Here is a 22,320-nt window from a genome sequence, read left to right on the forward strand (position 1 = left end):
CCCCACCAGATGTGACAGCTTGCACATTAATATATCATTCTCAGAAATAGATTTGGTCTAGTACATTATGTTTACAATCAGAATCAAAGTACATTAGAGAAGAAGGATAATGAAGTCTTAATGACAGATAGCAATCGAAATTGTGCAAATACCCCAGAAATCAATTTCAGTAAAGACTGTGATTCATTAACATGAAGTGGTTAAAAAACAAAACAAAACCAAACCAAAAAACCCACCTCAAAAACTGTTGTTTAGAGTAAGCGAATGATAACAAAAATATGAAAAAAAAAAATCTTAGCAAAATTATTCGTGGTTTGTTTGGCAGACATGTAGCATTGATATCTTGAACTAACATCTTGGCTACAATGCAGAGGCAGGGATTTCCACAGATTTGTGGTTTTTTTCCTTGTTCTTAAAAAACATGAATGCAATTCATTATGGACAGAACATTTCCCAAAATATTATAAAGGAATGTAAAACTTAAAGGGACCTCAAGGGATCATTTAGTCCATTTTCTTCATCTGAGATAAGATTTATGAGAAAGGGACATACCCTCCATGAGAGAAGTAGGAAACTCCATGACCTCTCTCTTTTACTAAAACACTGTGCAATAATACCTAATTTAAATGATCTCTGCTGCAAATCAGAATAAATTCTGCCCTTTCCTTTCTCCAACTGATGTAAAAAACAACTGGTAACAGTCCTTTCAGTAACCAGCTCTTACATGGTGGAAAATTTGTCAGTTTAGTTGTCTTTTTTCTAGGCTAAAAAGCCTTACTCCTTCAATCTTTCCTCAAAGATCACAGTCTTCATCTTCTTATCCTTCTTGCTGTACTTGCACGTTACTATATTGATACACATAAAACATACTCAGCGATAGATATATAGATATACACACAGTTCTCCTTTTCCTCTGGAGTCTACAAGAACTTAAGTCAGCTTCATAGTACTGCCAATTAAAGAGCTCTTTCCAAGTTAAACAGTAATGGAATTTTTATTAGTAGTAACAAGTAAAAAAATACAAAGTTACTGAAATGCTGCAAGCAAAGCACAACAGCTATCAATAAACCAAACAGCGTTTCATCAGTTGCACAAAGCATTATGGGAAACCATTTGTTGCTCTGCATGCGTATATAATCCTGCTATTATTTCACATAGCAGAGCTAGTTAATTAATGAAATCACTTCTCCACCCATAAACTTTGGCTAAACCTTCCCTCTCTGGTCCCCTCTTCTGTAGTATACAGTGCAATACAAGCTTCTACTATAGAATATGTCTACCCTAGCAGTATTCATTTTAACCAGACACATATCATTAAATTATCGCTCAAATACCAAATTTGCAACTTTTTAAATTAAAAATGCTCCCAGAGGCAAAGGCTTTCCTATTTACAGTCACAGCAGTAAGCCAGCACATAGCTTCATAACTCTCTTACTGGCAGCCTGCTATATTACCAATGCTGTGATTCATGAAGACAGCAAACAAATAATGGTCGTTGCAGGATACTTCTCATCAATTTAGCCAATCCAAATGTCTCCGAAAACTAATGGATAACAACAGATGAACACTACCGTCTTTTTGTAATTAGTTAAAATAGAGAAAGATTTGAAGCAACATTAAAAAAAATTACGGAGTTCTTTCAAGGTTAGTTTTCCTAATGGCCTGATTCCACCCTACCAACCAACTAGTCCAGGAAGAGAATAAAACAGGGGGTTCCATGTTCATATGAAATTATTCAAAACCTACAAGGCTCCATGTGCTCCAGTTTCTGAACTTGATTAAATCTACAAAAGTCAATAACCTAATCACAAACACTGCTCTATCACGTTGTCCTTAAGCTGTCTAAAGAGGTTTGGAAGTAGAACAGAACCACACCTATAAGCAGGATGTAAAACCCAAGAGATTCACAAGAGGTGGAACAGGGAAGGTTACACAAGTCACTGTCTCCTCCATAAAACTGCATGCCCAACATGCCACCTCACTCCACAGTCCAGTATTTTTGAAGTTATATAAATACAAATCCACGAAGGCAGGGACAATATTACTATAAAGACACATGGTACCAACCCCTATGTTTAGCCTCCCTTACACTTTCCACAAGGAAAAAAACCCACAAAAATCAATCACTAAGAGCGTGTAACATTTTATTTCATCATTGCACCGGAACATCACCAACTGAATGCAAAGCTACTGTCCTGTCAGGCCACTGTCCTGTCACCACGGCTTCAAGACAGCAGTTCACACCTTTTCTTCTCCAGCTTTGACTTTCCTGGCAACGTTCTCAACAAATGCAATATCCTGAGCAAATCAGATACAGAATAGGACCGAACACAGGGTTCCCCCCCCCCTTCTTTTTTTTTTAGTAACTGAAGCATTAATAGAAGAAGGAGTGGGAAAACCCACCGGCAAGAACTGCACTTCTTCATTGCTTAAATAATGCCTGTGGATTCAACATGGTCACAAAAAGAGTTCATCAGCTACTGTACTGGAGCTTCCCTGACTCCACAGCAATTACGTGATTTAGTGAGTCAAACTGGCAGAAACTTAATTAATGTTTTAGCTACTCAAACAGGCTTTCTGCAGAGCTGGAGATGCCAATTCCAATTGGCCAATGCCAATAATCACAAAGTTATTTTACCCATTAGAATAATCCCTTTGTCTGTTAGAACAAAATTCACAGCCCTACTATTATTTGAAACTTCACAAAATCAAGCTCACCACGTACAATTATAAACCAGACCAATGATGTATTTCATCAATCAGAAAGAAAGAAAAAAAAAGAAAAACCACCACATTCTGTCAAGAAACCTGAAGGCCAGCCAGATAATTAAAACCCAAGAAAACCTACCTCCAGAATCAAAGAAACCATTTACCCTACCTACCATATCAGCATTCTCAATTTAAAGAGAAATAGCAAAGTTACAGCAAAGGTGCCTTTTAAAAACAGTTTTTAAGGTATACTGCATAACCGTAAGTTGTTTTCAGATATCAGTTGCAAGTTCAGAATTTGTAGGAAAATTTTGCTATTTTGGTGAAACTTGCTAATCCTAAAATTTTTAGTTCTTTTTGGTGACCACCTGATAAGCTCAGTTCAGCTGAGCTTAAACCAGACATCCGTTTCTTAGACTGAAAAAATGAATTAAGTGCTTTATCTGCAATCAATTCATTACCACTTAATTAACACTCGTTTGTTCACACTTCTAAGGTACATTCTCAATTATTTTTCATGTGTAGTTGCTCCCTTAACGGTAGATTTCTATCAAGGATAAAGCAGCTTGTGGTTGTAGCAAATTAGCAGATTAAAATAATCTTAGGTTCCCAACAGAGCCACTTCAAATTAATTTGCAAAGGAAGCAATGCTAGCAAAAAGAGATACCTATTAGGAAGAGTTTCCAGTATATATTCCTGTGGTCATTTCTGTATTTCATCTAATAGAAAATGCTGTCTATTTACAAAAGCAGATGGGGTAGTTTCTTAACAGCCATTTCTGTAACTCAGCAAAGGCCAACAAAGAAAATCTGATAAATCGTACTAACATTATGGTTTAAAATTATTTGCCCAACAGATTTGCATTTGCAAGATTACTTAGCTCATATATGTAAACCAGAAAGTACAGTATATATAATGCATACTTGTATTAATTTTCACTTACCTGGATCAACTAAAGCTTTATTAAATATTTCTTTAAGTTTTCTACTCTTCACATTCCTGCCTTGTGCAAGATTACGATACATCTCATAGCCTATTATCATCACACCTCCTTCATCTTGCCAACGCTGGAGCATATAGCTTCTCTCTTGCGGGCGTTTCACAGTTGCTAGTTCACAGACCTTTCAAAGGGGGAAAATATGCTTGAATTTCTCTTAAAATACCGAAGTACTGGTATAACTTTTAAATACCTAAGGCTTATTCATGCAAGTAGATTTTTCACATATTTAAAGTGCATTCCTTAGCCTATATTTTGAGTGGTGGAGCTTCCCAATTATGTGAACCGTTCAGTTATTTCATTTTTAAGAACTCTTTTTAAGCCTTATACCTCTAGTTTTTCGTCGTCTTCTAAACCTTCTTGCCATTTTTCAAACTCATTCAACCAGTTCAAGGCAGTGTTCAGTGGACACACTACCAGAGCTGTCCGAAAATCCAGCTTGTCACACAGCAAGACTGTGTGAAGAAAACTTACTACCTGCAAGAGGAAAAAACAGACAAATGCCAGTTAAAACACTGAGTATTAAACACTAGGAAAGAAACATACCAGTATATATTCACACATAGAACTTACCAACAACAGTCTTGTTCAAACATTCTTTTTCTGTTTGTTAAACAACTCGCTGCTTAAAAATTAATACACATGTATTTTGAAGTCATACACTTATTACTCTGTGTTACATGGCTGCATACATCCTTCACATACTGAGATGCACGCAGCTTTGAATTGCACCAGATAGCTGAACGATTTCATAAACAGGGAACCCTCCCTTTACATTTCACCAATCATTTCATAAACTAAAAATTTCTATTAGGTCATTTTTAAGCTTTCTCCCAATACTCGCCCCAAGCATGAAATAAGTCCACCTCTTTGGACTTCATAAATGTATCAAGTTTCTTGAAAGTGAACTTCAGTCTTAAATCAATGCTTTCCACATTTTTTCAACATATTGGCAAATTCTCTCAAAAGAGCTCTGAAGCAGGTCACTGAAACGCTTTCCGAGCATTCACCCTGTAGCCAGACTGGCTATATGTTGCAGATGCTAACACCTCCTTGAGGCCTGGGAAAAAAAACTTAAATCTTTTGATATCACTCAAGTGTTTCTGCTGGGCTGCCTGGTTTTGAGCAGTAGCAAATGAAGGTAAGTCTAGAGGTAACCTGTAAAAACCCGGGAGCAGCAGAGTCAGTGATCCCACGGCAGCTCCAGCTCTCACACCAGACTTTTAATGGTGAAGACTGCACTCTAATCCACATAACTATACAACATCTGGAAAGTTCTTTCCAGATCAAATCTTGGTATCTGGCATCTCGGAGTTAATGCACTGTTCAAACTGCATGACTATGCTTGGAACACTGGGCAACAAACTGCTTTTAGATGCTGCAATACAAAAGGAGTTACTAGTGGTTTTGCGATCAAGACAAAAGCATCTCGTGTTCAGATGCAAAAACTACCCATGAAGACTAATCACAAAAGTCCTATGTCCTGGACAGCCAGCAAGTCCCTAATTGCCTTATTTCCCCGATCCTTCTCGGCAGTTTGCAAAGTCTGCTAAAACTTATCGCTGATTTAGCTCTTTTAAGAGCTAAACAACAAACGGCATTACAGAGTACAGTAGGACTGGCAAATGACCACATAAGGAAAAAAACAACTACCTAAGCTACAAACACTGGCCATAAAAATACTTGATACGTATTTGTAACTGTGGCTTTCTTTGACTATCAAGAAGTTACAGCCAAAACGAATGTCATGAACACATCTGGATCACATACAAAAATACCTTCTGCTGTGAAGTATTTCATCAAACTGAAGTATATAGTGTATAAAGTACAAGTGTACAAAGTCACCTAGACTGCACTGCTACATTAAAGCACAACAGTTCTGGAAAACATCACAAATACCCGGTAAAAGGTGTAATTAACTCCTGAAGAACCGTTAACACCGAAGCTAGAACTAAGCATGTAAAAATATACTCTTCAAAGGTGATTTTCAAAGTATGTATCCTCTTCTATAGGATTGTAGATTGTCAAAATATTGTGTCTGTCACCCCAACTTCCATGAGCAAAGCTATATACACTGAAGCTGTAGTTCTTAAAAACATACTGTCCACATGCTGTGCACCACAAACAACAAAGATTGCAGCTTGTTTTACCTAAACAGTACATACAGTGAATGACCACAGTCCCTCTGATCATCTACAGCTCTGTGTTACTCAAAAAAAAATCCCGCAACCCCACGAAAATCCCCAAAATCAGAAAACCACACAAACCAAGCTTCCCTTGAGCCTGTTCTTTGGAGGGGAATCTAGGGGGATCTAAAGAACCTGAAGATGTTACGCCAGCTTAAGCGCTCCATGACTATATCCTGCAATTTGCAGGTCAAGAAAGAAGATTCTCAGGATCAGAAAGTCCTAAATAAAACTTGTCTGTATTAGGTCAGAGGAGAGCAGGATTAGGTATTTCTCATGTAACTTCACTTCTTGAAGAATCCTGGGTAGCAATGGTTTAGAGGGAAGACACAAAAATAAGGAAGCCATCTGACACAGTAAGGCATAGCTAACGCTAGCAAAGAATAACAGATACCTCCTGCTAGATTCTCTCTGAAGATTTTCTTGGAGTACATTTCAAGTCTCTAAAAATAATAATGAAAGACTTCAAGCCAAGCCAAGTCTGCTATCTGGCAGCATCCAGGTGTGCTGACTACACCAAAAACCAACTAGCAAGGCAGATGTGAGCACTACAGAGAGTAAAAACTACTGAGACACCTCATTCCAAACATACAGGTGTCAAAGGCTAACTGCTTGTCCACAGGACCTTACAGCATTTTGTTTGCTAAGTGGCTAACAAGGTCGTAAAGCTGGCTGTTGTCACTTGCAGACTATGAATCTAGCTACAGCACAAAAATGTTGAGACATCTTTCATACAGCTTGGAATTCCAGTACGTTGATATACTGACCTCTCTACGAATGAACAGATCTTGAGCCTTCAGGTCAGGTGATAGGGCTTCCCAATCCAATGGGGAAGCTTCTACCACAACTGACCAAGATGGAAGAGGATGGTGAAATGGCATTTCCTCACAGACGCTTTGAGGATCCCATCCTTACTGTAGGAAGAAAATAACCTCTTTGAGAACCATCATCACCATGCTAAAGAGACTGCACTCCAGGGAATGAGTAAAGTGCATCCATATTTGGAGCAGGTGAAGAAAGAATTTAGAATGAAGTGCTGCGCAAGTGCTGGCTGCTAACGTGATCTAGACTTGCCGGTCACACACTCACCAGAGCACTAGGCAGATCTCCTGTCAAGTGACTTTATAGCTAAGAACACTCCTGGCACAGGAAGGCCCTGATTGATCCCGAGCTGAAATCAGTTCAAATCAATCCCAATGTCTGCAGAGCTCTAAGTTAGATTTCTAATGATTCAGTTTAAGCCAGAAATCAAAAAGGTTCACAGTAATTCATTTCACTAGCCAGCTGTCCTGATAAAGATATGGGAGTATCTCCCTCCTCCAGAAATGAGAAAACACAGCATCAATGAAGGCCAACGACAGGGAGACCAAAGTGGTCCTGCTTTTCTGAGGGCCTTTTCAAGCACAGATAAAGGTTGTTACCCTCCTTTCTTCTTCAGAGTTCTCAAAAATTTCCCTTTCTCTTTCCCAGAATCAGAGGGGAAGGTTCTTCTGTCAAATGACTTCTCCTAAAGAAATTCTTGGGAACAGACCAGGCAGCAGAGCAGCAAGACGGGCAACTCACCCCAGTTCTTTCCTCACAGTATTTGTGGTGATGCTACATCTGGCTAAATGCAAAACCAAAATTTATGAAGACAGACAGAGACTTGGAAACAAGCAAACACAAAAGGAATTCAACACTCCTGACTACCCTGAAAAGGTACTAGCATGAATACTGAGATGTAGGGAATTCAAGAAAACGTTTTTTGATCTTTTACCTCTTTTGCAGGTCAAGGGCATAAGCTTCTCCTGAGGCCTGCAATGATTATAAGAGGCCCAAGAAAAAAAGAGCCATGAGCATTGTTTTACAGCAACTGCGTGGGTGATCAGTTCCAGAAGAAACATTTTAAGATGGGGATTGAGCTTCAGATTTTAAAGACTAATAGAAATGGTTAAGTTGTTCACTGTACAACTTTTAACATGGCAGAAAAGCCACTTGTATCAGACCAAGAAAAATGGAAATCTTTTTTTAAGAAATGCTGCAATATTCTGTTTTAAAGATTTTTACAAAGCAGTCTTCAGCAGTGTAAAGGAGAAGGAACATGCACTGAAGTGACAATGAAGGCTTGAACCTGAAGATCTCAGGAAGCAAAGAATTGTAAAGCCAAAGAAAAGAAATAAAGAAGTGAAAAAGGAGTTGAAAGTATGCCCTATAGTTAACTGCCAAGGCAATGACAGTTTCTGGTCTTAACTGTTTGTGATGCACAACGACCCAAAAATATGAACATACATATGGACAATTACTGAAATAGAAACAAATGCCCCCTGTTCCTCAACCCAGAACAGTCTAAATTGTAGCAAAACATTGTTTATATTAAAACACAAAGCATCTGACTTTAGACACTAGAAGTCTAGCATAAAAAAACCAAACCAAAACAAACAAAAAACCCCAAACAAACAAAAAACCCCCCCACAAAAACCAACCTGATAAACCTCTACTTTATCAGTACAACAAACAAATCAAAAAAACACTGAAGAAAATAAACAATTTAAGGAGCAACACATGAATGAGGAAGACAGTAAAAAACACAACCTGCTTAAGATTATTAAACTGTCTTGGAAACATAGGTTCCAGAAGCCTGTCTCCTACTAGCTGTATTTTCTTGTTCCGAGTTGCAAGGGAGCTACACATCACTTACAATTAAACATAACCTTTCCACATGAGTATCGATGATTACCTCATTTAATTTTAGATATTTTAAAAGCGGAGAAAACACAAACGTGTATTAGAACTTTCACAGCTGCGTACTACAAAACCAACTTCTTTCTCAAGACCTCTTTACAAAATGTTTTCCTCCAGCAACCCCCATCGAGTCACTGCCTAGGAAACAGTAAGTTTTACTATGTTCTGAAGTCATTAAAATTGCCTTTTGCTGGATCAGCTTTTGAGAGCAAGCTACAGACGAGAAAACAAGACAACTTTTGCTTCTTACCTGTAATGTTTTCCCCAGACCCATACAGTGAGCAAGAATGCATCCAGAACCGGGAGATGTCTTTGTTTTTTTTACAGATTCACAACAGCAATCCCACATGAACTGAACACCTGAAGAAAATTATTGAAAATTTTCTTATTAAACATTCATTTTATTAAAGTTCACCTGCTAAGAGATAGGTGCGATCACTGTAAGATCATGGTAACTCCTAGAAAAGCAGTGCTCAGGATAATTATTGATTTATTTCTGACCAATGGGTTGTACGTGGGATGATCTTTGTCTTGAACTTAATTATATTCACAGTTTTCACTGAAGATGTGGCAACTGGGTTAGAAAATATTACCGTGCAGACTGCAGATAACTGCGATCTTGCGGACAGGGAGAAAAGAGGAGACAGAACAAAAAGTGGCAAGACTTCATGAAAAGACTAAAATGATCTTGGTAAATTGGCAAAATTATATGAAACCAACTAGAAGAAATTCTACCAAGATAGATCACATGTGAGGTTCTATGCTTAAAGAGGAAAAAAAATCAAGCAAGAACTGTGACAGCTGAAAGGGAAAGGAAATATATGCTACATAACAAAACATATTAACAACACGAGGGTCTGCTGGGTGATTTTTTTGTTCTTTGCAATATATATATTGGGGAGTTGTATTCTACTATGCTGTACTCAGCACAGATGAGGCTTCAACTTGACTGCTGTGTCTGGTTCAGGGCACCTCCCTTTAAGAGTTGAAGCAAGTCCAGAAGTTTCTTACTAAAATGGAAAGGTGGTAGATTATGAACTTTGAGGAAAATTTAAAATAACAGAATGAGCTGTGAAGAAAATTATGATTGGTTATTCTCCTCTTCTCCTTCTTCACTAGAAACAGAATATGGAAAGAAGTTGGCTTGATGTGCAGTCATATCAGGTATCAGAAAAAAACATTTCTGCTGAGAAAGCCAGGAAAACACTGCGAGATTTTTGTATCTTCACTGAAAACTGTAAAAAGTGAATATACTAATTCCTCAGTAGAATGGGTAAACATATATTTGATTCTGCCTCAGTATGGAGAATTAGATGATTCTGAGGACCCTTCCAACTTTACATTTCTAAGGTTCTTTGCTTGTAAAACAGAACTATGTAATGCCGATCTCATTTACTTTTGTTCATATATTCCAAAAATAAAACACTAAACCTGACATTCGGCATTTGCCTGCCAAGGAGTTTTTCTTATGATTCTAATTCAGGTTGCTAAGGTGCTGTGCCAGTGGAGGGGAGGGGCAGAATTAAAACTCTCTTTCCTTACCATCTACTTGGTGTGGTTTCAGTCTGGTAACTATATTCCTGTGAACCTGCACTAATGGTTCTTTGGTTTCTTCATCTTCATCTAAAACCAGCTTAGTTGTAATGGGACATTTCAGAGGTGAAGCATCTTCTATCTCTATCACCTATAAGCAGAAACAGGGCATCATAGGAATACTTCACACGTGAGTAATACCAAGCATTTGACAGACCCTAGTTTTAGCAAAATTGGAAGTCATAATTTATTTAGTAAAGAGAAACCTTAAATTCTTTACTACGCATCACAACTTACTTTGGGAGAGTGCTTTTCCCCATGGAAAGTAAAGCAGCAGGCAACTGAAACAGCTTTCTAAAGATCTCAGTAGTCTTAACTAAAACTTACCAATATTAACCTGCAGGAAACTACAAATAAAACTTGTGGCTTACAAGGCTACATGAATGTTTTTAAAATTACTTATCAAATTAAATTGAGGTAGAAATACGTCATCTTAAACATCATCAACAATTCAACTTCCTAGCATTTTGCAGAGAAAACAGAACATACCTCTCTCAATTTCTCTCTCTCCCGTTCTCTTTCTGCTATACGTTTTCTTCTTTCTTCTTCTTCTTTAAGTGCATTTTGTGTTTCTGTTCTAAGCTTATCATCTTTAATAATTTTTCTTATTTTCTTCCTGCCTTTTCCAGGAGATTTTGAATCATCATTGTCCTCATCCTCAGAAATACTCTATTACAAATTAAATAAATTAAGTATTAGCAAGAAAATTATGGCACAGACCATCAAATCCTTGATTTTTTAGAAAATTCCCAAAAAATTTTGTATACCCGGGTGGAGTTTAGCTCATAAGAAAAAAAGATACTTTTTTTTAAAATGTGAGTTAGCAAGAACGACAAAAGAAGTGCCACCTTAACTATAATGTATTCTGAGATATTAAAGATAAGCCCAGCTGTGCAAAGGCACTACTGAAGGTAGTTATCATTTGATAGTAACTAATGACTATTAATAAAGAACTATTTTTCTCTTCTAGTGCTGCTAGATCAGATCAGCTATCACCAACTCCACGTAAGAAAAGAAACCCTAATACTAGGAAAGCCTTAATGTACTATTTGTGTCATCTTCTACATTTAGTTTAAAAATTACATTTACTTAGAATATATCATGCATTTTTATCAAGATCTAGACAGGAAATGGTTTTAGTTAAACGCAATGTTTTTTCTCCGTAACGGTGCCATTTTACAAATTTTAGCACTGAATTAACATTGAGAAAAGTTGTAATTTTTTTACTGTACTTTGTACAGAGCTGTTTGAGACACCCAAGTCCCTAAGCAGTTGGCAGAAGAGACAGAAACTCATTTTCCCAGTTATTAATTCAAAACAAAATATAGTACCTTATTGTTGTTTTCACTTGAAGAATCCTCTTGAACCTTTATACGCCTTCGTTTCTTTTTCTGTTTGTAACTGCGCTGGTTTTCTTCTGCCTCAGCTTTCTTGGCAGATCTATTAAAAAAAAAAGGCAGTACTACTGATTAACAATAGTAATTCATCACCTCACTGAAAAACGACGATTAAAAAAGTACACGAACTACATTGCTAATCAATAGAATATATACTCCTTTTGTGCAATCAGGGGTTTACTTCCAAATTCCTTCTTCCCTCTCAACTCACTGGACACACGTAGCAACCGTCTATTCCAGACAACCCTGAGGAATCTCAGAACTGTTAAGTGTTAGTTTTCTACTGCAGCCGCCATTCCCCAATTGACATTGACATATTTGGTGTAAAAATGCTCATTTTTTGTTACTTTTTTTCATACCAGCTCATCAAACTGCTGTGTACCACATACTTTGGTACAAATTCAGAATTCTTGCATTTGCTGCAAAGTTAATTAGCAGATACCAAATTATAGACAAGTATCATCAAAGGTTAAGGACTGATCCAAAGTCTTTAACTTTCACCATCTCACTGCCTAAATTGCACTATTAAATACCAAAAACCAAACACAGGAAAAGCATAGTTAAGTTTTATTCATACCTTGTTCTTGGACGTTGGTCATCTTCAGACTCGCTAACTTCTTCACTAACTGCAGATTCATGAAACTCGGAGTCATTTGAATCATCGCTGCTCACTTTAAAAATAAAGTATGATTTCATGTTGAGTATTATTGCAAAGTTAGCAACATTACCTACTATACAACAAACTTTAAGATCAACAAGCACTGTAGAAGTTCATTTCAGACAGCATGGGACCCATAAAACATACTAATAAGAAGCAACAGAAATATAAGGGTACAGAATAAAAAAGCTTAACACGTAAGCACTAGTTGAGTCCTGATAGATGGCATATTACGCCAACAAGACTTGAGGTCTTTATGAATGAATGCATCCAAGTATAGTTTACAAGCAAATGATGGAAAGCACTATATTAGAAAGTGTCACATTTCAAAGACAGCAGGTGAGGAGGAGAGAACGCAATGGGGAACAGTACAGAACTTCAGAAAACAAAAGGGGATTTTTAGTTAAACAAAAGCTTTTGTTTCCAATGTTTTAGATATAATTTTAATCCTACTTCACAATTCATGCAACCAACCCTTATTTACTAACAACATATGCAATTATATTACTGTATTTATGACTTCAAGTTTCTTCAGGTAATGCAAGTTTAAAACTGATTCAAAAGACAATTAAAAATACACCTGAACTAGCAGCATTAGGTAATACTTCCGTAACTACTTTTAGGAGCTATCACTGGCATTTATAGGTAATTAAGACCAGCATGCCATTTAGCACCTTTATAATTTCAGTTTGACCTTGAACACTGTGGAAAGCTTAACTGTTTTATGAATAACAAGGCTTAAAACAAGGATTGTTTTACATACATGGGGAAACGTAACATTAATAACAACGGGCTAAAAAACGGCGAGCTGAAATAAAGTATATTGTTCTACTTGAGAGTAGTGAACTTAAAAGACTTACACTAAAGAATTCTTAGAATTAGTCTGGCTGCATCTTATTTGCACATTGCCACTGTAATTTACAATTACTTTTCTTGAAAGAAATGTTGTTGGTAGAGTTATAGTTCCGTAAGGGAGGAAAAGCATGAACATACATTCAGATAAAAATTTAAGAGTTTTCATGAAGGAGAACGATAAACAAATCGCATCGCATCTTTTAGTCTGTGGAACACCGCAAGAGATGGCTAGCGTTAGCGCAACACAAGGAACAGGAAAGTACTGCGCGCCCTTACTTCCACTGGCCATGAAACACTATCAACATCTACACTGACCAACGTGGCAGCAAGCATTTATCTTTACTATCGCTCCCCTCCTCTGCTCAAAGTGATTAAATGCAAGGGGCTGACAGATTCTGCGCTCTTGCATCATTTCACAGTGCCATCTGCTGTTCAACTAAAGCTTGCAACATTTAAATTCTAGGATGGAAATTGGTGATGCACAAGGGCCTACTAACAGTCCAAGTTAAAGAGAGAAATTACATAAAGGACAAGATTGATTTTCACAAACTGGACATACTGGGCTTGCCTCTGTTATTTAAGATTAATATTCTAAGAATTAGAAGATTAATCCAATTCAGAGGATACAGTAAGTGGAGAGCGCTGCATTTGTATTCAGCATTTTAAATAAAACTATTTATCAAACTCAGATAACAGAATTCCAGATTTAATACACAAGGAAGTTTATACAGAGATTTTAAAATTATGGAGTTTCAGATCTCCATTCTGACATGCTTTGGACTTATTTTATAGAAGCAAGTACTTCTTGTGACAAAAAAAAAATATTTGCATTATGTACCTTTCCTTCTACTTCTGCGCTTCCCTTCCTTTTTGTCTTTTGGTTTCACCTTTTTTTCTTCACCAGATTCTCCGTCACTCACTGTCAGCTTGTGCCTCAGCAGTCTGTGTCTGTATCTAGGCTTCTTTGATTCTTCTTCCTCTGAATCCGATTCAGAATTATCTTCCTTTTCGTTCTCTTCTGTCAGATTAAGAGTCAGTACAACATGCACACTGGTCATTTTTTTCTTACTTAAATTTGGCAAGAATTAAAATCTGAATTAATTTAGGCTAAATTCTGTGCTTTTCCAGGAAATTATGGGCAACGACATACCGCTGTTCCCTCAAATTTTAAGCATTTTACGCTGCCTGAAAACTTGGAACGTCTGTTCCAATGACTGTATATGTTAGTCAAATCTCTCCCATGCATTTGCAGGTCTTACTGTTCTGTACAGATTATTCCTCACGAATCTCTAGGACTTCTGAATTGGTTACAAAAATCAGACTATTAACAAAAAAAATACACTTACAGAAGAGTAAGAGAGATGATAAATCCTCATGATCATGTACATTGGTCTCTATTTGGCAACTACCTATCAACACCAATGACATTTTTTTGTTGAAAACCGAAGAAACTTTAATAATTACAATTTTCCCAAGTGACCTTTGAAATTATGACAAGCACTACAGCACCACTTTTTCCCAGATGCTTTTTGGTGCTCACCATCATCTCCTGTGTTTTCATTTTGCTTTCCAGTTTTCTTTTTTCCTTCATCCGATTCATCATCTGAAGATGCATCCTCATCAGAGGAAAGATTGGCTTTGATTTCTTCTAAAAGCATTTTCTTGGCAATTCTTTGAAGTAAAACAGAAAAAACTATTTATTCCATTGTTCAAGTAAGTCTATGAACGATAAGTGTAATCCTATACCATTCAGAACTTCAAAAAAAGGGTTGAAAGCTGAACAAAAAAAAGACACGCTGAAAAGCCATTGTGGTAAGACAGGATACATCAGCAAAAATCTCATGTTAAATGTAACGTGTTAACTTGCTTTTAGAAAGCAAATCTGTATAATGCTTCTTAAAAAAAGAAGTTTCATGCTTTACAGCAAGACTAGAGATAGCTATAAAATGTACAAACTTAAACATTTCATTTTATTCACTGTCTGTTTGGATGGACTCTTGTCGGTTCTAGGAAAGGCACCTATATGAATTCTAACTGTAACAAGAACGTGAAGATGCTGCAGACCAAATCCTAGTACTCAAATCATTCCCCCCCCAAACGGTTATCATGCTTACTTGATTTAAATCAATGAGATTAATTTCCTGAGGCACTGAATCTACTTGACCAGTGTATATGTAAACAGTAAGTTTTAAAAACAGCGTTATCCCTGAATGCATGTTTTAAACAAGGAAAAAAAGGTTACTGCAATATGCATAAACGCACAGGTTAAAAAATAAAAAAAAAAAAAATTTTTTCCCCCCCCCCCCCTACCTCTACATAGCTTGCCTTCAACTGTGTTACCATTCTAATTGCCTGGGCCCACCCTACTGCAAAAGAGATGCTGGAGTAATTGAAGCAACTCATGATGTCTCAAGATGAACGGATATTAAGTGCCTCAGGAAAAAAACCCACACTGAATCCCTCATATAACTGCAAGCACTTGCCTTCTAGCAACTACAGGAAAAAAAATAAAAACCAAAAACCCCGTGTATATACACATACACACAAAAAAGTTTTATCAAACATTACAGGACCTGAACTTCAAAGAAAAATTACGATCTTATTTCCCGTTCCACAAACTGTTCGCTCAGCTTCTCACAGTTTCATTTCAGCACAAGAGTGTTTTCAGCTAACATACAAGAAGTCACTATGGAAAAATGATTTCTTTACATGCTCTTGCAACATAAAAAAAAAAATCTTATATGAATCTATCCAAGGCAAAATATAAAATATGTCAAAAGCACAGGAAACTAGTGGACTTATCTGAGAACTCGTACTTCCAGGGGAAAAAAAATCCTGAAAGAATGAAACCAGGCCTTCCTCATATAAATATTAGAAATATTAGTTTTTATTCCATGGTCGTCAATTTTAAATGAAGGGTTTTTTTTCTAGGTCAAATCTGGTCTGTCTTGCCTTTCAGGAGAATTAATGTATACTGTATGTACATAGTTCAGAACGGGAAAGCTTTTATACCGGTCAAAACAGTAGTTCAAAACCCATGAAACTGAACCACAATCTAGGCTTCACTTGGAAATGGCAAAGGAACAGTGATCTCTTAAGTACAGCTTCTTATACGTTAGAAAATTAAGTTGTTACTTTTTTGCAGCACTATAAAATAGGTTTTAAAGAATCTGTATTTCATTTTTCAGCATGTAACGTGTCCCTAAAGCAAAGGAACTTTTCAAAGGGAATTTTCCCAAGGTATCTTTCCTAACACTTCATACACTATTTTCTGGTTTTTTGAGTGGTAGTATATTTTCCAAGAAGATTCTAATGCTAATGTATATTCAGTTATTATTAAAAGATGGAAGTAAAATGGTTTAATAAACATTTAAGATTGCTCAGTGAGTCACAGACTATCCATCAGCATCCAAAACACCCCCCCTTCTTTGAGAAATAGCTTGCGAAGGAATAGCTGATTAAAACTTTAAAATGCAGTGCTCTTGGTAAGCTTTAATTCCATATATATCGTCAGATCACAGTGTGAACCCAATGAAAACTTACTAAAGTCCAGAGATAAGCAACATCCTCTTCCAAATGTTTTTTGCATTAGGTCCTTCCAGAGGATTTGGAAAAGGAACTTAGGGGTTTTTTTTGTTGTTGTTGTTTGTTGTTGGTTTGTTTTGTTTTTTTTTTTAAACTCACCACATCACATATAATAGCAACAGGAATAAATAGCTCCTTATATAAGAAATTAAGACTGTATTTCTTCCATCTCTTAATGGTCTGAAGAACTTTTTCTTCAAAATGAAACTACTTGGAATATCACAGGTTGCCTTCTTTTTAAAAGCTTTTAATGTAAGTTAACCTTGAATCCTACTCCAGGAAATGCAGACAGCAGCAGTTTGGCTACTACTTTTGTTTAAAAAAAAAAATTGTCACCACCAAGGTTTTGCTTTGGAAGAAGGAAAAAAAAGTAGAAACACTAAAAAGAACTGCAAAATTTTAAAATTCAATCCTGAAAGTACTGCCTAGTAATACTGCCTTTGACTTATTTCGGATTGTCCTCAATTGCATTAGCAAAATTAACGCAACTTGTACATGGATAACAAAACTTACCTTTCATACAAGTCACCTTTAATAATTTGTTTATATATTTTTAAACAAAGGTTGACTTTGCTTCTTAACAAAAGAAGACATACATTTTTATTTGTTCTCTTATGAAATAGTTTTTTAAAGGGAAAAAAAAAAAAAAGGGCAAATGTATCATTCACCTAAAAATAAAATGCACAATATCTACTATCCATAAACAGAAGATGCTGTTATTTTCCTACTGATCATCATCATAACCACCACCCAGATTGGGTAAACTTATTAGTTTCTAATTAATTATTTATAACAATATTAGTAAGTTACTGCTTTTATACTCCGAGATAGAAAATTAGACATATTTTTTAGCTAGGATAAAGATTCAGCCACTTTGCATCAAACTGAGATGGAACTGTTTGGTTAGTGAAAAAAGCTACATTCTCTTCAACGCGTTCTACTGGTATGATGTCAGCCTAGAAATGTAAGACGTTGTTGAGACGTTCAGAATTTACAAGATTTCTATTTTTAATGTAACTACATATCTGATAGGAATTAGAAGTGTAAGCAATAGTAGAACCAAACAGATTAAGCCCTGTAAATGCATCTGACAAATGACTGATGCAACAAATGGCTTATATGGCTTAGAATAAATTGAGTACTAGACTCTTTAAACTGGTTTTAAATTAAATTATATGCGGCTCAGGATAATATATCACATTTCTATTTTAAGACATAAACCCATTTAAAGTGACCAGGTTTCTAAGCTAAGAAACTTCATATGCTAGCTTTAACATTTTAATATTTGCACTAACATCAAACTGCAAGTACCAAGAAAAACAAGCTATGATAAGGTGAAAACTCCCCCGCTCACATTCTTCCAGAGAAACCCATGAAAATCAAAAGATATCGTAATATTTACTCGGGTCAAGGACATAAAAGATATTCTTGGCCAACCAGATGTAACAGTTGAACACTATAAACAAATTTAATTAAGAAGCACAGAGAGCTGTATGACCTCCAGCACAGGACTTCAGGTAGTAAAAAAGACATTAAAAAAAAAAAAAAATCCCTGCATTTCATTCATTACTGCCACCGATCTGCTGTGACCTTGAGCATGTCATGTTGCCTAGCCCCGCTCCACCTTACCTAAACATATCATCAGATTTGTATAAAGGACATTTTCCCAACACGTATTTATATAGTGCCTTACAGAATGGGGCTGTAATCTCAACCAGGACATACAGAAACAACTCTAGAATAAAATCACAGTATATATATGTATAATTTTATATAAATCAGGATTTAAATATATTTCACCTTTGTAAGAATGACACCAACTATATACATTTATAAATAATGAATTGGTTACTATGTATTTTTTAACTTATGCTAAAAGAAAACATTTTTAAAAAGAGATAGGCAAACTGGAAGTTATCCAGGGGTTGCTTAGTCGCAGAATAGGACTACTTTATCCTTCAGACATTTCAGCAAAAACGGAATAGCAGGTGCAGCCTCTCATGATGTGGAGTTAAGTCCACATGATAACTTGCACCATTCTTGTTCATGAATTTTAGAGTGCCAATACGATGGACTCATTTATAGATTGTCAAAAATCTTGGTGAGACAATGCTACCACTGTAAAAATAATTTTTCTTCTTAAAAATTGATAATTTTAAATATTAGTTAATTATCATGACGTATTATTACCAATTAGATTATATAAACTCACACGCAGTGTTCATAAATACCTACTAATTATATGTAGAAGTAAGGTTGCCCAAAACAAGCCTTTGTGGGGACAGGGAGAGGACATTTTTACGTGGCTAATAAAAGCCGCCATTCCTTCAGCTAAAGCACTACTGAAATAAATGGCCCTTTAGTATATTACTAAAAAATTTTGAACCATTCAAAATGTATTTTAAGAGATGAATATTTGGATGAAATGTCATACCCTTTAAAAAAAAAAAAGTGAGAACTGCCAAACACCTTGTTCTAAATACTGTACTGTCTTTGTTGAAACAGTCCGATTTTCAAGCTGTCAGAGTTGTATTAAATTAAATGCTTGGACAAGAAAAACGTTTTACAAAAATTTATTGCAACCATCAAATACTTAAAGGCATTCTGCATTAAATACACTATTAACTTAATAAACAAAACTACTGCAAACATATTAAACAGTACCATTTAAAAGATCAGAAGGACCAATAATAGATAATTACACAACATAAGATGAAAGCATACAGCACTGTATGTCATATTATGACCCACTTGGATATCGCATTTTGGCAAAGATGATTTCAAGACTATTAATATTCATGTCATGCACATCCAAAGGCATGCAAATAACAGAACATCTAAACTAGAGACTTCCAAACATGAGAGTTCCCACACTACAAAAACCCAGTAGGTACTACGTACCCTCTTTGGCCTGGAAGAAAATAGGCAACTTATCTGAATAGTAGGTAAAACTATTTAAACACTTTGTGTTGAGTGAACAGAACAAGCTTTTGACTTCTTGAAATTTGTTCCATCTTTTTACATTTTATATATCTGATTTTGGTGCCAAGTACAACACGTGATGAATGTAAAATTAGACTGCAGTTACCAGTTAACATGTCTGAAGGTTGACAAAACTGTTTATTGACAAAATACCTCCCCATCTCATAAATATATATTCAAAATATTCCCTAAATAAAAACTTCAACAAAGATTCAGCTTAAAAACAAAGTACAGAAACTGATTTTTAAACCCCAAATTCATATTATGGATTTGTTTGTTATCAATTGGGTTAACTCATTTCCCAATATAGCTCTTAAAACTAATAATTAAGATCTGTCAGTAACATTTGTATGGTAAACACTGAACTTTGACAAGAGCGTATTGGCTTAGATATCAACCAGAAACACCTAAGAAACAAACAAAAAAGAAAAAAGAAGGGGGGGAAAAAATAACGAAAACAAGACTGAAATTAAAGCATCATTTTAAAAAACTCTCGTATTGCCAACATTTACATGTTCTGCTTATGACCCTGTGCTGTCAAGTCCCTAAAGAGCGTCTTTCCTTAAAAGGTGAATTATTTGATTAAATTTGATGACCGGAAACAAGCAAGAACTACATCAGCAGCAACATTTTGATGCCAAACTGAGGTCCATAAAGGATATAAAACAGTGTTTTTAAAATTTACTTCAGCCACAGGTCAAAACGTACAACTCTGTGAAACAAAGATACCATATTCTAAACTAGTAAGGCTCAGAAGCAGAAAAAGACTCCATCAGCAACTGTGCAAAGCTACGAAGCTGGTCCCACACATGCTATATGGCCAAAAAAATCAGTTTCTGAAGTAGCGTATAAAAATTTGTTGAACAACTCTTTAGTCTAACTACAGGTAACTTCCAAAAAGAAACTGTGGCTCATAATTGAGCAATACTTCATGTTGTGCATTCACTCATTAGGAAACGAAGCTTTTACATTTTCTAGTCAGGCTAATTTTGATAACTACAATGGTACTGGTAAAATATGACGTCTTAACTAACTGTATCTTACATAGATTGATTTTTATTGAACTTGAAACTGAAGCAATACATATAAGCCACAATTCTGAAAGTATTAATGCAAAGACTTAAAATTTGTATGTATAATTAGTATCTTTGATACCAGTTGAGCCTATGCACAGTGCTTGTAGAATCGGGGCCTTAAACTATCACATTAGTCACTTCAGGTATTCTTTAGTGGATTAAAACTCAGTTTAATTAACAGCTGAAAATATCTAATACTGTTTTCTCCACGTTTGTGTTTTCTCTTTATTAAAGGCAAATTATGTAACAGTAATAACCAAGTTCAATCTGAAAATATTTTAGCACTGCATATTGCACGGATGCAAATTTTTACCTTCTATTCATATAACTAGCTGAAATTCACATTTATCAGAAGTAGGTTTTTACCTGCCTGAATGAAATACTTGTCACAAACCTCACACTTTTAATGGGAACATAAAATGGACAGTGCTGCAGTGCATTTATAACACACCCTATGCAAGGTGTGTTAGCTAACACTTCTAAATATTTTCTTTGCATTTCTGGATTTTGGCCTCTGTTTTCTGGCCCCTTGTTCAAACTTGCGGGAAGCCCGTGAGCGAGTCTTTACAAGGCAGGCAGTCGTGGTTTTTACAACCTGCTTGCTCTTCCGTTGCGCCGGTTTGCGCCCACGCCTAGGGTGTGTTATAATCTTTTTTAAGTCCTTATGGATGGTATCATACCTATTCTCAGGATCATCGTCATCATCATCTTCCTCCTCCTCCATTGGAACAGTCCTTGATTTAGTCTCTCCCTCATCTCCTGGGGGAGGAAGGGGAAACAAAAAAACCAGAAAACATGAACACTTAACACATGTAAAATCAGCAATAAACAACACAGCACATCAACTCCATCAAGAACTCCCATATAAAAACAGCTTGGTAATAGCACCACTTTTCTACTAGCAAACAAAAAAGCCAGTTACCTGTCTTGACATCTAAAAATAAATATTTTTATTAATAAAAAAATCTAGTTTTTCAAGCAGCACTTTTAAGCACGTTATCCTTGCAACTACACACAACTTGCAATTCTTTCCTTATTACACACTGTGAAATTTGTTCTTTTACACGAAAACATACAGTGACTGAATACTCCCCTTAGGATTCAGAAATTAAGTTTCCTAAGAAGTTATTAGCTCCATTTCAGAAGCTCCACTACTGAACTTGTGTACATTGAAAAGAAGGCCCAAGCAAATATATTAGAGTCACTTACCAAACTTACGAGCTACCCTGTTGCCATTAGGAAGTACTCGAGAACAATAATCCTTGCCTATTTTTGCTTTCAGAGTATCAAATACAATGCATGTACATTTGTTGTGTATGTGTGAAGACTTACGTTTTGAAAACTACACGTGCCATCCTTACTGCAAGTATCAAACCCCAGCTGCACTATATGGATACTGTGTCATACGGAAAGCACATCAAAACCAACAGCATGGGACACGTAATAGAGAAAGGATAGCACAGTACGATACCTGCTTTTAAGTTCCTCTGCACTCTCCTGGCTGAACTGAGAAGAATTCACATTATTTCTAGCACACTCCCAGGCCTTTCCCCTTTCTTTT

At 36.1% G+C, this 22,320-nt stretch overlaps 1 protein-coding gene across 3 annotated transcripts in view; it reads right to left on the minus strand.

The window, feature by feature from the left end:
* The window catches only part of ATRX (ATRX, chromatin remodeler), a 77,186-nt gene that overhangs the window by 33,522 nt on the left and 21,344 nt on the right, over positions 1-22,320 (minus strand). For all 3 annotated transcript variants that reach the window (XM_009276421.2, XM_009276445.1, XM_009276413.2), the window contains 10 exons: positions 21,440-21,518; positions 14,657-14,787; positions 13,955-14,134; positions 12,181-12,274; positions 11,538-11,646; positions 10,696-10,875; positions 10,156-10,297; positions 8,864-8,973; positions 4,037-4,183; positions 3,653-3,830 (listed from right to left, as the gene is read on the minus strand). In XM_009276421.2, the coding sequence (XP_009274696.1) occupies positions 3,653-3,830; positions 4,037-4,183; positions 8,864-8,973; positions 10,156-10,297; positions 10,696-10,875; positions 11,538-11,646; positions 12,181-12,274; positions 13,955-14,134; positions 14,657-14,787; positions 21,440-21,518 (1,350 nt within the window). The remainder of the gene's footprint in view (positions 1-3,652; positions 3,831-4,036; positions 4,184-8,863; positions 8,974-10,155; positions 10,298-10,695; positions 10,876-11,537; positions 11,647-12,180; positions 12,275-13,954; positions 14,135-14,656; positions 14,788-21,439; positions 21,519-22,320) is intronic.

This window comes from Aptenodytes forsteri, unplaced genomic scaffold (genome assembly GCF_000699145.1).
Source record: "Aptenodytes forsteri isolate BGI_AS27 unplaced genomic scaffold, ASM69914v1 Scaffold107, whole genome shotgun sequence".
NCBI lineage: Eukaryota > Metazoa > Chordata > Aves > Sphenisciformes > Spheniscidae > Aptenodytes > Aptenodytes forsteri.